The following is a 16,003-nucleotide window of genomic DNA, read 5'->3' on the forward strand; positions in this document are numbered from 1 at the left end:
CTGCTCATAATAAAACTCATTCCTCTCCACTTCATTTTCAGCTTCATTGAGCGTCAGCCACCATTGCACCTCAGCAGCTTTAGAAAGCCGGAGGACTTCTGAAAGATCCAAGATCCCGCCTGGTTTTTCTGTGTTAAACAACAATATTCAGACTTAATAACCAGTAAACATGAAGGTGAACAGGCCCTTACCGTGTTTGTTGAATGCCCCCCCACCAGTGCCATTGAGGGAGCCCCATCCCAAATGTCTTCGGAACAGGCAAAATCCCTTCGGCAGTGCTGACAAACAATGGCCTCAATGTCCACATTAAAGGTGAGATCAGAGGCAAAAGTGTCTGCTCGTCAAAAACACACCAGTCGTTTTAATGGACGAGACTGGGACATGCTAAATAAAGTTCACTCTAAGCAGTTTAGTCACAGTTACGTTGTCAGTTCCATTATTTCAGAAAACCGAAAGCATCTCCTGGGATCCAAAAAGCAGAACAATAGGCTGATACAAGCCTATCCCTGTTATAGATGAGCTCTGTCTCTGATGCTACCAGATGTAAAGCAGCTATCCTATAAGTCAATGTTTGACCTTGAGACATGACTGAGATATTAAGTAAGCCAGCATCTCATCTGCAGACAGTGCAGAGCAGAGAGTACTGGCTTCACTGGGCGAGAGGTCTAAGTCAGGATTCAGGGGATATTATATTTCCTTGTCTCCTTATTGACTTATAGGATAGCTGCCTTACATCTGGTGGCATTAGAGGCAGAGCTTGTAAAGAGCTCATTTGTATCCCTTTCTTCCCAGAATTCCAGCGGAGCGTGTATGGTCTTTAAAGGGGTTCTGCGCTTTGTTAAAACTGATGATCTGTCCTCTGGATAGATCATCAGCTTCTGATCGGCGGGGGTCTGACACCCGCCGATCAGCTGTTTGATAAAGCAGCAGCGCCGCGGCCTTCTCACTGTTTACTGCTGGCCCAGTGACGTCACGACTTGTATCAACTTGTCTGGGCAGGGCTAAGCTCTGTTCACTTGAATGGAGCTTATCCCCGCCCACGCTAGATTATACTAGTCGTACCGTCACTGGGCCGGCAGTAAACAGTGAGAAGCTGCTGGAGCGCCGCTGCCTTCTCAAACAGCTGATCGGCGGGGGTCCCGGGGTTTGGACCCCCCGCTGATCAAAAGCTGATGATCTATCCAGAGGACTAGATCATCAGTTTAAACAAAGTGCAGAACCCCTTTAAGTCTCCTGACGCCGTTTAATACACTGTGACACAGTAAAGGGAATTGTATGGGGAGGCAGGAATTTTCCTCCCAGTGTGTGCTGCTGGACTGATTGGCAACCAGGTGGGGTCAAACACCGGACTGGACTCATGTGCCGGTCCGGGTTTTGACAACCCTTAGCTGCCTTTAAAAGACAGCTGGGTTCAGCAGAAAGGATCTCTGTATTGGGATCTGAGGCTTGTGCTGGGCTTGGAGGTCTGAGACCAGTGTGAGGGGAAACAGGCCGCCTAAAGTCTGTTCATGGACTCTTTGAGGCAGATCTGCCAGCTGGGTGTAAACTAACACCAAAACCAAAAGGTGACTTTTTGTGTTGAATGTGACTTTTTGTTGATGAACTTGCCAAGAGTGTGAATAAACACTGAACTGATTTAAGAACTGGTTGGTGCCTCTATACTGCGTCCGCTTGTCCTGTCTACCAGAGCGAATCTCTGTAAGGAGACACTGCATTCCACAAATACTATCCCAGTTATAAGCATAGTAATATGGCTGAACCAGTGAACGATCTAACTCCCTATTCGCCCTCCTCATCTTCTCTCTCTGTCCCTGCTCTTTGCTGAGCCTGAAAAAAATTACCTTCCAATTGCTCTGAATCCTCGTCTGTCTTGTTAGCGCTAGAATGAAAAAATAATAATCAAATATTAAGTAAATGTACGAGTATGCTTTAAATTATGAACACACATAATCTTATCCCAAAGACATAATCTCATCCCATACCCACAAAATAGGTGATAGGTTGGTGTCTGCCCGATGGGACCCCCACCAATCGTCAGTAGGGAGCAGCGTGTTGCTGGTCCATTCACCTGTATGGGACCAATACCCTTTGGCAGTTTCACAGAGATGAAGGGAGTGGACGCACAAGGGGTTGTCCGGATTAAGAGCTAAACCTGGACAACCCTTTTAACCAGCGCTCCATTCTAATGGAGGTGGCACAGGACTCCTTTTCTCATCATAGCTGACTCCCAGCTGGAAGAGGTAAATGCTGCGTTGGCTCATGTAGAGGAGCCTCTAGAGATGTCCGACTGGTCCAGAGCACCAGGTCATTGTGCAGATGCTTTATTAGAGCAGATATCATGGACCACGGACTATCAGTAATGGAGTGTTATGGCAAGAAGGAGCTTCACGAACTACCATCAATATCCTTCCATCTCCTTATGAAACCAAATACTTACTTTGCAAAGAAATAGTTATGACACTGGTCACACACGCGGGCAGGATTTTCCCGGCAGCCTTCAACCACCATCTTCTTCATGGAGCAGGAGCTGCAGACCAGTCTTCCACATCGCCTGCAATGATGTCTGCGGTTGAACTACGGGGGGAGACAATACAGACCCATGAACATATGGACCATAGGCGAGCATGCAGAGAAAAGCCCATGCGTGGCCATTCATGGTGGAACCGTTCTTGAGACAGAAGTGGATCCCAGATGCGGGACCTACACATATGACATATTCTGTAGATCTGTCATTAAAAGGGGTAATACGGGAATTGATATTAATGATCTATCTTCAGGTCATCAATATAAGATCTGCAGAGGTCCAGCTCCCGTCAGTTAGCTGTTAGACGAGGTCAGGCACTCCGTGAGGACTAGGCCAGTGATGTCTCCGTACCTCAGTCACATTCAAGCCAATGGGGCTGAGTCTGCAAAACCAAGCACAGCCACTATACAATGTGTGGCGCTGTGCTTGGTGAGCTGTGAGGAGGCCATAGGGATCACTAGAGCTCCGGTGAGCGCTGTGGCTATCTGAAGCAGCGGATCGACAGGGGTGCCGGGACTCAGACCCTCACTAGTGTGATACTGATTAGCTATTCTGAGGATAGGTCATTAATATCAATAACCCCTTTAATGTCCACAGAGGGAGGGTTCTGATCGGACTAGCTGCTGAGAATTGAAAAGGAAAATTTTGGCTTTGGATAGTATTACAGGTTTAAAGGGTTCTACTCTTTGGGGAGGTCATCAATATCAGATTGACAGGTCCGACTCCCATCATCCCCACCATTCGGCTGTAGGCAGGAGCTCTGGTTCCGATAATAGACAGCAGTGTCCACTGTGTGGTGGCCCGGGCTAGTTACGTCACTGCTGCTCCCACTGAAGTGAATGGGTGCCAGAGTTCCAGTGTACAGGTGATTGTCAGGGATGATGGGGGTTGGACCACCACCAATCTGATATTAAAGATCTATCCTGAGAGTAGGTAATCAATACTTCAGTCTCAGAGAACCCCTTTAAGTAGAGGCAACAGATTTCATGCATTATACGGGGATTTACGGTATATTTTTGCCCTTGGTTAGAAGCCTACAGAGCAGACGTGAGATCGGCCCACATACTTACCATGGTGAACCTCTCGTCCTTGCAGACCATGCAGATGGCTTCAGTTTCATCTGGAATCCACTGTGTTTTAGCTGGGGGTTTGTCAGGAGGTACAAACTCTGGAGAAGACTTGTTCCTCCTGTGCCCTTTCTCCGATGACTGCACCCGAGATCGATCTGGAGCGGGCAGGACAATAGAGAAGAGGAGGTAGATACTTGGACCCTCTGCAATTCCTGCAAACTTCTGTAAGTCACATCACTTACATTTCAAAGTACTTACCTACAAAAGGAGAATTAGTCTGGTCTGCAGGAGGGGACGAGGTGACTTGTTCTGGATCTGCTGACTGACTGCTGCTTTCTGGGATGCGACTGACAGAATCTAGAGAAATGGAGTTTACTGCATCAATGCAAACGCTACGATCTGCTACGATGCCGGTAAGTGGTCATACACATTAAAGGGATTCTGTCAGCTAGTTTGAGCCTATAGAGCTGAGGACATGTGCTGCTAGCACATCCACAATATACATTTCCCATAGCTCTGAGTGCTTTTATTCCATCAAAAAAACGATTTTATATATATATGCAAATGAGGCCAGTAAGGAGCCCAAGGGGCTGTTACCAACATTTCAGGAGCCCAGACACGTCCACTGTGAAGGAGCACAGCACCGCCCGCATCCTCCGCATCTCCTCCTTGCTCCCCCGACAGTCACAGAGTTGAAGTGCTGTAATCTCGCACATGCTCGAGTATGCCGCATGTGAGTGCCGGCATGGTGTTCCTTCCCTGTGCTGGCATCAGCCTCAGGGAATGAACTGCGCATGCGCGAGATTACGGCGCTTACATTCTTCTTGCATCGCAGGGCAAGGGGGAGCATCAGAGCAAGAAATGCTAAACGAGTGAAGATGAGGTTATGTCCGGGTTCAGCTCTGAACCCGGACAACCCCTTTAAAGCCCAATTCTACTTGCAAAGCCACTTTCATGTGATCTAATAACAATCAAATCTTTCCCTCCTGGCTGAGCACCCCCTCACTGATCCCCACCTCCCCCCCATTTCTGCACTTTTGGGTCTGGTCTCTACTTCCTAGTCCGAGCTTTGACATGTTGGAAGTGTCCACTCAGCTGATCACTGGCGAAGGCCTGTCACCACTGCGGCCGATTGCCGAGACAGGACCAGAAAGAGACCAGTGGGCAGCCGGTATGTGCGAACGGCAGTAGGTATTTTTTTTACCCAGCCTGAGACCTTTCTAAAAAAAAAAAAAAAATCTGTCTTAAAGAGGACCTTTCACCTGGCTATGAGCTGAGCGCTGCGATTGGCCAGCGCTACAGCATAGGAGAAAGAGACCGCGGCAGGTTCCCCTGGGTGGAGCCTAAGTTCCCCTGGGTGGCGCCTAACTAGGAACATACCGGAGGCTATAACCAGAGAACAGAGCGGCGCCCGGGGATAACAGTAAGTGCAGGGGGATCCCTGGGCGCCGCTCTACACGTCGGTATAGTCAGTTTAGATACTTTTTTCTGATGAAAGGTCCTCTTTAAGACTCATTCACACGTCCGTGGAACACTGTCCATGAGATACCGGACTGGCATCCTGCTTAGTGCAGGAGCACACGACGTCATTGGTTGCTATGACGCCGTGCGCTTTGTGCCGCCGCCGCAGTACAGTAATACACTGGTATAGATCATACATACGTACTGTTGCGGCGGCACAAAGCGCATGGCATCATAGCAACCAATGACGCCGTGCACTCCTGCACTAAGCAGGATGCCAGTCCGGTATCTCCCAGACTGGTGAATGAGGCTTGACTGGAGAACCTTTTAACGAGGCGGACTTAGATCTGAAAAGCAGAGACTTAGGCCTTATTCACACAGTCAGTCTTCAGTCAGCGATTTCCATCAGCGATTTTGAGCCAAATACAGAACAGGAGCAGATCTTTCCCTCATACCTGATCTCTGTGGAGGCTCCGATCCTGGTTTTGGCCACAATCACAGACGTGTAAATGAAGCATTACCTGTCCGTTTCTCTCTGAAAGAGAACGGGATGTCCAAGGCTTTGCCAGCGTAACTGCACAGCAATCTGTCCACATCTTCAATAGAAAAGGTGAAATCGGACTCAATGGGAAGCTGCTGCAGTGTCTGTACCGCCATGGAGACCCACTCGATCTTCATGTTCATCAGCAGCTGCTCCACCATCAGCAGCGGGCTGGAGATGAGATGTTCATAGTTGGTGTGGGCGCATTCTGGAAGGGCCAGCAACAGCTGTAAGAGAGGCCATTATCAATGAAACAGGTCCGTAGCCATCTCATGTCAAGTCACAGCTCCTAGAGATCCTAGCCTATCATTTACCTTTGATCCCAAGTATACATTCCGGATTTCATTGCATCGCATCTCCAAAAGACTATTTGGAAAATGGGCCAGCAAGTACTCAGATAAAAAATGACTAGCAAATATGCCAGGAGTCTGAAGGAGCGCCTGCTCCGTGACGGCGAAACGCAGGTTCTGATCCTCGACTCTCTTCAGCAGCTATGGAAGACAGAAAAATAAAAACTGTGCCGGTCATAAATGAAGGAATCCCTGGAGCACAAGAAGCCCAAAGCATCTACATGACTAAGGAACTGAACAAAAACAAGTAAGCAAGGAAGGGATTGGCTTTTCTGAAAATCCCAAAGTCTTCAGACCCTTCCATCGTGCCCCCAATGCCACCATCTCCGCGGACTCTTCTGCTCAGGTCCTGACCGGATGGGTTCCAGAAGCTGGTCAGAAAGAGCCCCCGCCTAGTCTGAGCACAGCAGAGATTACAACATTCCTCCAGAGGGTCTAAGGACTTCAAGAATTTCAGAAAATTCCAGAGAACCCCTTTGAGAAACCCAAGTCAATTTGGACAATCCCTTTTTATTAGGAGGAACCTCGCACGACAAGATGATCAACAGAATGTCACGCTGGGACCCCCTGTGATTTCATGTAATCTGCAGCAGAAGGTCAATTTCTTTGCAGCCTCCCCACAAGGTGCTAAGCCATGAATTCAAAGGGGTTGTCCGAGATTTTGATATTTACCAATATCAGATTGTTGGGGGTCCGACACTAAGCCAGTGATGTCACATTTATCAGTCGCGTGGCCAAGGCGCAGCTGAGTCCTATTCAAGTGAACGGGACTGAGCTGCGATACCAAGCACAGCTGCTATCCAATGGACACCACTGTGCTTCACTCACCAGAGTCCCGCAGCCTCCTCAAACAGCTGATCAGCAGGGGTCTAAAGTTGATGACCTATCCTGAGGCTAGGTCGTCGATACCAGAATCTCGGAAAAAACATTTAAAACACTTCTTTACTAACTGACTGGCTCATCTGGAGGACTTTCCTCCCTTGCTGTGGGTGGGCAGTAGCTCACATGATACAATCAAGAAATTGTAGGAACCCAGCCCTCCAGTCCTAGAGAATCGCAGTGTACGTGGGCAGGCAGATCCGATGTATGGTAAAACAGAATCCCGGCACTCTGTCTTTTCCTATTAAAGGGGTTACCCAACCCCTATAATGAACCCGCCAATGCCCGGGCCCTTCATATAGATTATACATACCCTGCTCCCTGACACCTGCATCGCTCCTGATCCCTGCATGGCCAGCGATGAGAACATGGAGCAGCGGCCGTGCAGGGATCAGGAGTGATGCGGGTGTCGGGGAGTGGGGTAAGTATAATCTATGTGATGTGCCCAGGCACTGGGGGGGTCATTATATGCCTTTTACTATTATTTTACTTTCTCCCATCACAGCGTTCCTCAACGGCTACACAGGATACAATCAAGCATCTGCATCTCCCAGGTCGCAGTGCAAATAGCTCCTGTTAACCCCTTCCTTTTCTGCATAGAAAAATGGCCCCTAAGGTATAGCTCCAGAGACACATACGGCATATAACGCCTCTGCTGTCTACAGAGAGATAGGAATGAATGAAATATGTCCGGGCCAGTTCACCATGAGACTGGTACACCGGCTACTGAGCACGTCAGTCCACCTCCGAATGCAGGAGAAGGTGGACAAGAAGGAGAAACAGCAGGGGAAAATGTAAATGCCTCACCAAGCAGGTGCCACCAAATTCTGATACTGCTGTTCACATGTATGAGTAAAGTGGACCGGAAACTGCGCTCCCTTACCTCCAGGGATAAACACGTATAAAGCGGAATGGGTGGTCGTAAGCTTGTGTTCACATGTCGTGGCCAGATTGCGTTTACTGCATTTTTGCCACAGTATTCTAGCAAAAACTGCAGTGCGACTGCTACGTGTGAACACAACCTGCGACTGGAAGCTATAGTAGACGTCAGGATTACTACCTGCAGGGACCTCTCCGTGTCCTTTTTCTCCAGAAGATGTAAGAGATGCTCACGGTACAGGCTTATTAGCAGATCCATCGGGATTGGATAGAAGAGTCCCCAGTCCTCACACAGCAGATAATCCTACACAGATAAAATAAGGACGTCACGTCCATGATCATCTGGGCGCGGCAGACGGGAAAGAGGCCAGAAGTGCAGGAGGTGACCTTAAATTCTATACAGTAATCACTGCATTAGGTTTTAGATTGAGTCCGCTAGCACACGGTCAGTGTTTGGTCAGCGATTTCCATCAGTGATTGTGAGCCAGAAACAGAGAACAGGAGCCGATCTTTCCTTTATACCTTATCTCTGAGTGGCCACCACTCCTCCTGGCTCACAATCACTGATGGAAATCACTGACCAATCACTGACTGTGTCAAATCGGCCTTAGAAACACATGAAAAAAAGTATATTTTAAAGGGAGTCTGCTACCAGGAAAGTCACTGATAAACCAGGCACAGTGCCTAGTAGTGTTAGCTCAGTTAATTATAATGATGTTTTACGTAGGGATTCGTAGCTTCACTCTGTACTATGCAAATGAGCAGATAAGTGCACTGAGGGCGGGCCCCAGCCACTCTGTGCAACCTTGCTCCTCCTGCTTAATCTGCCTGTCCCTCCCTCGGCAGGGTCAGGTTCCTGTGTAGTCATCTCATCTGGCTCCATCACTTACGAAAAGGGAGAGGCTAAAAGCAGGAGGAGCAAAGGGTGCACAGAGTGGCTTAAACCCGCCCTCAGTGCACTTAACTGGTCATATACATAGGGACTAAAAGTACTTTTTTCTACAGAATGAAACAACGGATCGCTAAGTGAAAGCCATCAGAGATAGCCCTACAAGGCAGTGACTTTCCTGGCGTCATGAAGATAACTCTTGCCACATGTCCTTTTAGAGCAGGCATCCTCAACTCCCACAATGCCCTGCTGTAGGCTGATACCTGTAGGCTGTTTGGGCATGCTGGGAGTTGTAGTTTTGCAACAGCTGGAGGGCCGCAGTTTGAGGATGCCTGTATTAGAGGATATGGAGGGTCTATTTTGGTCAATACCTTCGCCTCTAGGATAATTGTGATTATGGCCTGAGGATCTCTAGTGCAGTCTTCCTTTAAATCTTGCCAACTTGCCCAGGCTACATCTTCACGCAGGCTCAGAATCTATAAGAAAGTAGTAAAAGAAAAAACTCAGTGTTACAAGTTTTGTGGGTAACGTCTCAAGTATTTCCCATATTCCAGAGAACTGTTCTACAGTGTAGGTTATCAAGTGCACATGCCGAGTCAGAAGCCACACTGCTCTCATGAGCTACACAGCCTCTTCCAACAACTGATTGGAAGACCACCCCCCCCCCCCCCCCCCCGATCAGATATTAAGGACCTACACTGAGAATAGGTCATCAATGTTTAAAAGGATTTTCCGATATATTTTTACTGAGGACCTATCCTTAGGAGAGGTCATCAGTATCTGATCGGTGGGGGGTCCGACACCCAAGACCACAGATGATCAGCTGCTTGAGAAGGCAGTGGCGCTCGCAGTAGTGTGCAGCCTTCTCACAGCCTCCCCTAGGCCAGTGATGTCATGTTCATCGGTCACATGCCCTAAGAGCAGCTCAGCCCCATGTAAGTGAACAGGGATGAGCTGCGATACCAAGCACAGCTGCTATACAATGTACGGCGTTGTGCTTGGTGAGCTGAGAGAAGGCCGGGCTGCTGCCTTCTCAAGTAGCTGATTGGTGGGGGTCCCAAGTGTCAGACCTCCCCCACTGATCAGATACTGAGGTAAAAATAAATCTGAAAACAGGTGCCTATTTTGCTAAATAAAAAGATATATATTTATAGTTTTAAGTGTAGGTGAAGGTTTATGTGCACTTTAATCCCTGCCAATGCTGCTGTGATCACAGGGATTTACTAGCTAGCAAGTTCCCTCTAAAAGCAGGCAGTTCTAATTCTCTGGGTAACATATTAAAGTTATTCTAGCTATATCTCTAATAAACCTTTGCTCTCTAACGTGGAAGGAAGTAAAGGACTGCAGTCATTCAACACCACTCCTACTCCTACCAGACTGTGCAAGTGAATAAAAACTAATAAACAAACCCTTTTCGCAATTCTAGATTTCACAAAAAGTGTTTAAAGGCGTTTTCCAATTTCATGATATTGATCCTATCCTCAGGATAAGTCATCAATTTCAGATCGGTGGTGGGGGGGGGGGGGGTCAGACTCCTGGCACCCCCAATGATCAGATGTTTGAAGGGGCCAGGACACTTGTACAAAAAGATACATCCTTTTAATACTTACCTGCAACCCGTCTAGATTGTAGTAGCTGGAAGCTGTAATTACAGCAGCCTCTTCCATTCAAGGGAATGGGTTGCACATCTCTAATGACACTGCATTGTACATTGGAGAGGAAGCAGCGCTCGCATGATGATCGGCAGGGGTGCCAGGAGTCTGACCACCACCGATTTGATATGGATGACCTATCCTGAAGATAGATCATCAATATCATGAAACAGGACAACCCCTCTAAGTGGATCCTGTGTACACATAATGCCACAAGGGTAATTTTGGGACAATACACGTCCACTGCTATTAGTGGATCAAATGACCCTTACTCTTGACATTTTTTTTTTTACAATGTCCCATTTTTTTCTAGTTTCTTTGGACAAGAAACCCAAAACGTTGATTTCACAACTTTATGAAGTACAAACTACAAGAGATCTCTCTCTACCTTCCTGTACACTTCCAGCTCTTTCCTTTTGGTCTTCAATTCCCCTTTAAGGCCGTCTTCCATATCGGTCTCGCACGCACAGTAAGACAAGAGCTCCCTGCACGCCTCCAAAGGCCATCTGTCCAGAAAACGAAGGGCCAGTCTGCTTCTCAACGTGGGGTCCTGAACAGCGAAAAGGTATCTCCATCCTTCTTTTTCTAAATATATTCGTAATAAGGACTATTAATATAAAAAACTACAACATTTACTAAATGCCAAGCTCCCCTCAAAGGGCACTATACTGTTATTAGAGCTGTCACCCATGTCCATGACCAGGACAGCTTTCTATCCACATACAGTAAACAATGGAGGTTCCTATTGAATGACTGCAAACAGAGATCTGGAAAGCTGCAAAGAATTGATGCAGAAATATAAAGGGAAATTTGCCGCCAACCGCAAAACCCTTTTAGAACGTTTACCTTCAGCAGCAGCGCAGCACAAAAGGGCATCTCTGACTTGTTTAAGATCGAAATCACCGACGTAAAGGCTCAAAAACTGCAGCGCGCTCCTCCAGTCCTTCCTGGAGAGCACATCTTGAAAAGCTTCAGATAGCACTGCAGATGCTGAGGACGCGTGCAGCCCTAGGAGGACTGAAGCGGTGCATGGCTTCCCACACAGAAAACCACTCAACCCACTAAGTTCCTGGGAACTGTCTCGAAAAGGTGCCGACATTAAGGTGAGGAACCTCTGTAAGACCGGGAACTCTGCCAGGAGTAGGTCACACTCCTTAGCGATGGTATCCATCTCCAGCGTTTCCTTCTTGCTGCCTCGTAACTCCTTCCAGGACAGGCCAGACTTGGCCGGCTTTAGGCTTTTGGTGGCACTTAAGCACACAACGACTGCGTTTAATGTAGATTTAGCCTTTAAAAAGTTGAGAGCTGATGCTGTAAGAGAGTACTGGCTGGAGTCAGAAGAAGGAGACGTAGGTCTGCTCTCAGCGGAGTCCTCAGAGTCCTGGGGACATATGGACATCACAAGGTCCACGTCAGGAAGGGAAGAGTCCACGCACTGCTGTGCGGACTGGACCAGGCTCAGTAACAGACACTGGGCTTGATTCACCCTCCTCAAGTTGCAGAAGGACAGACTCTCACAACAGTAATCTGCAATCACCTGCCCCACATCCAAGACCAGATTCTCCTTCTTCAACAAGGATGACAACCTTAAAGACAAGGAAGCGGGACATTAATAATCACCAAAATCCTATAAATATCTTCGAAAACTTAATATTAGTAGATCTCACAGGACAGGAAAAGTTGGTCCAACTGCCCCCACTAAACGGCCCATGATGGTGCAGATCAGGGAGCCCTAAAGGCTTTGGACACCTTCAGGGCAATTTTTTTTATAAATTAATTTTTCTCATTTAATAATTTTTTCAATTGGTCCTTATAAAAAATGTTCAGCCGTTTCTGTTATCCAAGGCTTAAAAATCAGTCTGCAAGCTGTCAAAGGTTGTTTTCTTTAAATCCTGTCATCTGATGGCTCATGTATAGCTCTTATCTCTGCTACCCTGACCTCAAACGCTCATGAAACCTCAAATCTTATCAAACTGCTAAGCAACAGAGTTAAATAAGGGTCTATTCACACATCCGTAGTGTATTGCGGATCCGCAATACACCCGTCCGACACCCCCATAGAAAAGCCTATTCTTGTCCGCAATAAGAATAGGACATGTTCTATTTTTTTCCGGAGCCGCGGACCAGAAGATCAGCGGCGCGCTCCGGAAATGCGGATGCGGACAGCACACCGTGTGCTGTCCCCCATCCATTCCGTCCCCATAGAGAACGAATGGGTCCGCACCCGTTTCGCAAATTGCGGACCCGTTATTACGGACGTGTGAATGGAGCCTAAGTGTTTATGAGATCAGAAATAAGAGCTACACATGAGCCGTCAGATGAGGGGATTCAAAGAAAAGACAAAGAGACAGCTGATTTTTAACACTTGCATCTCAGAAGTGGCTGGACATTTTTGATATAAAAAATGCAATCATAAAAAATGTCTCCTAAAGTGTACATAGCCTTTAAAAAAAAAAAAAAATAATGAGAGTCCCGATTACCCCATCCACCCTGTTTCAATGTGTAAATAGAGAAAGCTGTCAATCATCCCATGTGGACGGAGCAATCAGGACTCTCACTGTCTCTCCTAGGAGTCCTGTTGGGATTTACTCCAATCTGGACTTCAGACACCCCTGAACAAAAGGATCCGACATGCTGAAATTTGTCATAAGTGCCACAGCACAGCGAGTATTACCTTTCTGGTGGGACCTGCCGTTCAAACAGCAGATGGGATGCCACTTGTGATGGCTTTTGATGCAGAAGAACAAAAGGATTTGCCACCTTTACTTCCAAAGAGGTTTCTACAAAACAAACTCAAATTAAAAAATGTTCCTGGACCACCCCCCATGCCAGTGAGAGGCAAGTGTATTAGAACACGGTAAAGTACAGCGTCCCCACCCATCCTTTGGTTGAACTTGATGGACTTTTGTCAACCGTATTAACTATGTAACAGCAAGTCCTAGATTATTATTATAAGCCGCTTAAGCCCTACTCAGACATACCAACTTTAAAGGGGTTCTGCAGTTTGTTTAAACTGATCATCTATCCTCTGCATCTGATCGGCGGGGGTCCGACCCCCGTCGATCAGCTGTTTGAGAAGGCAGCGACGCTCCAGGAGCGCCGCGGCCTTCTCACTGTTTATGGCAGGCCCAGTGACATCACAACTAGTATTAACTGGCCTGGGCGCAGCCAAGCTATCTTCACTTGATTGGAGCTTAGCCGCGCCCAGGCAAGTTGATACTAGTCATGACGTCACTGGGCAAGCGGTAAATAGTGAGAAGGCCGCGGCGCTGCTGCCTTCTGAAACAGCTGATCGGCGGGGGTCCCGGTGGTTCGGACCCCCGCCAATCAGATGCTGATGATCTATCCAGACGATAGATCATCAGTTTAAACAAACTGCAGGACCCCTTAAAGGAAGAATGGGTCTCCAGCTTTAGAACCCCCTCTGTGAGCCATCCTTGTAGTACTTGAACACACAGGTAATTGACTGGCTGCAGCTTCCATGGCAAAATCAACTGTCCGGCAAGGGAGCGGTAACCCTGGTCAGAGCCTAACCTCATGCAAACCTCTAACAAACTTCATGGGGTTGTCCCATCAGGCATTTAGGACAAATGGGCCTCACAAGGAAGAGAAAAATGCTTGGCCCCCCCACCTCAATCCGCACAGATCAGGCTTCGCTGTATTCATTTTCTATTGTTCCCTATGCAGAACCCGTGCAAGTGGCCACTCATAGGAGGAGAAGACCTGCTGACATCTGGTCATCAGCAGTGATGAGCTAATCTACAGTAGACTGGTGTGGGCCCTCTAGCTTCCAAAAGTCAGGGGTGCCCCCAAGTAGAAAAGGTCATGCACTGACCTGAAAAATGTATACTAGAGTGGTCTAAAACCATTTACTCCCCCCTCCTGGGAAACTACAGCTCCCAGCAGCAGGGAAAGGGATCACTTATGTAGAGGTTTCTCCTACCCCAGCTGATCACGGGTGACCCCAGGAGCTGGACTAGTATCTCTTCAGATACCTGCAGTCTAAAAAGCAGGATGACAACTTTAACATTGAAGATTGTATAGCCAACCCTCAGCCTCTGCCCACTTACCTAAATCTGAATTTAAGCTTTGAATAATGACTTTGGCCAAAGTGTCCATGTAGGTGAAAAAGCAATGAATGGGGCTGAAGGTTAAGCCCTGATTGTCCGACAACAGTGCGAGTTCATCCAGGTTGCTCATGAGAAGAGTCATTTGCTTGCGGACAGGATGGATCTGAACATCTGGAGGTTTCATCGACAGCTGATCCACTAAGGAATGGACCAGATTTCCTTTTGGTTCTGTTGAAAACATAAAATCAGACAGACGCTGCTACAAGGTACAGTAACTCGGTAGAGGATGAGGAGGATTACACACCGCCAAATATAGGTGCATCACAATTATCAATGTTACTTCGCTGTCCTGGATCCAGCGACGGGCACTACCTTTCTCGCCTCCTCTGGCCGGTCCAGTCGTTTCTCCCGAGCGTTAGGTTGCCATGGCAACCCAATGCGCACCTATAATGGCACTTTGCCAGGTTATTATTGAGGATTGTTACGGGTGTCCCTGTACACCGGCCGCTGGTCATCAACTCTGCTACTTTAAGTTTTTTGTTCAGCTCCTTTGCCTTGTTAACTCAGCTGCAACTCTGCTACATCACTTAGCTACACGAGTCTCCAGTCTGCTGCTGCAACTCTGCTACATCACTAAGCTACAAGAGTCTCCAGTCTGCTGCTACAACTCTGCTACATCACTAAGCTACACGAGTCTCCAGTCTGCTGCTGCAACTCTGCTACATCACTAAGCTACAAGAGTCTCCAGTCTGCTGCTACAACTCTGCTACATCACTAAGGCTACTTTCACACTGGCGCTTTGGCTTTCCGTTTCCGAGATCCGTTCAGGGCTCTCACAAGCGGTCCAAAACGGATCAGTTTTGCCCTAATGCATTCTGAATGGAAAAGGATCCGCTTTGCCTCCGTTACGTCTCCATTCTGCTTTGGAGGCGGACACCAAAACTCTGCTTGCAGCGTTTTGGTGTCCGTCTGAAGAAACTGAGCCAAACTGATCCGTTCTGACACATAATGTAAGTCAATGGGGACGGATCCGTTTTTCTATGGCACAATAGAAAACGGATCCGTCCTCCATTGACTTTCAGTGGTGTTCAAGACGGATTTGTCTTGGCTATGTTAAAGATAATAGAAACAGATCCATTCTGAACGGATGCGTCTGTGCAGATCCATGACGTTTCCGCGCCAAACGCGAGTGTGAAAAATGGATTTTTTGTACTCACCGTAAAATCCTTTTCTCGTAGTAGGCATTGGGGGACACAGCACCATGGGTATATGCCCAGCTGCCACTAGGAGGCTGACACTAGAAACAAAAAAGTGTTGGCTCCACCCAGGTGGGCTATACCCCTCTGCTAGAGCCAGAACAACTCAGTCAGTACCAAAAGCAGTAGGAACGCCACACCTGAACCAAAAAGAAACGGAGTGCCAACAAGTCTTGAACTGGGGAACCCGACAACCACAAGCAAACGCCGGAACCACGAACAAGAACAGATGCTCCAAGGAAAGGGAGGGATCTGTGTCCCCCAATGCCTACTACGAGAAAAGGATTTTACGGTGAGTACAAAAAATCCATTTTTCTCGTGCGTGGCATTGGGGGACACAGCACCATGGGACGTCCCAAAGCAGTCCCTGAGGGAGGGAAGAAGATCGCCAGACGGCAACCTAAAGCACCGCTGCCTGCAGAACCTTACGCC

At 47.8% G+C, this 16,003-nt stretch overlaps 1 protein-coding gene across 1 annotated transcript in view; it reads right to left on the reverse strand.

The window, feature by feature from the left end:
• ZFYVE26 (zinc finger FYVE-type containing 26) overlaps positions 1 to 16,003 on the reverse strand; it is a 56,462-nt gene that overhangs the window by 16,976 nt on the left and 23,483 nt on the right. Inside the window, 13 exon segments of the mRNA XM_044271228.1 lie at positions 1 to 128; positions 1,842 to 1,879; positions 2,438 to 2,574; positions 3,595 to 3,749; positions 3,853 to 3,951; positions 5,577 to 5,823; positions 5,911 to 6,087; positions 7,886 to 8,008; positions 8,965 to 9,069; positions 10,634 to 10,830; positions 11,092 to 11,831; positions 12,920 to 13,025; positions 14,316 to 14,543. Coding sequence (XP_044127163.1) covers positions 1 to 128; positions 1,842 to 1,879; positions 2,438 to 2,574; positions 3,595 to 3,749; positions 3,853 to 3,951; positions 5,577 to 5,823; positions 5,911 to 6,087; positions 7,886 to 8,008; positions 8,965 to 9,069; positions 10,634 to 10,830; positions 11,092 to 11,831; positions 12,920 to 13,025; positions 14,316 to 14,543 — 2,480 coding nt within the window.

This window comes from Bufo gargarizans, chromosome 11 (genome assembly GCF_014858855.1).
Source record: "Bufo gargarizans isolate SCDJY-AF-19 chromosome 11, ASM1485885v1, whole genome shotgun sequence".
Classification (NCBI taxonomy): Eukaryota; Metazoa; Chordata; class Amphibia; order Anura; family Bufonidae; genus Bufo; species Bufo gargarizans.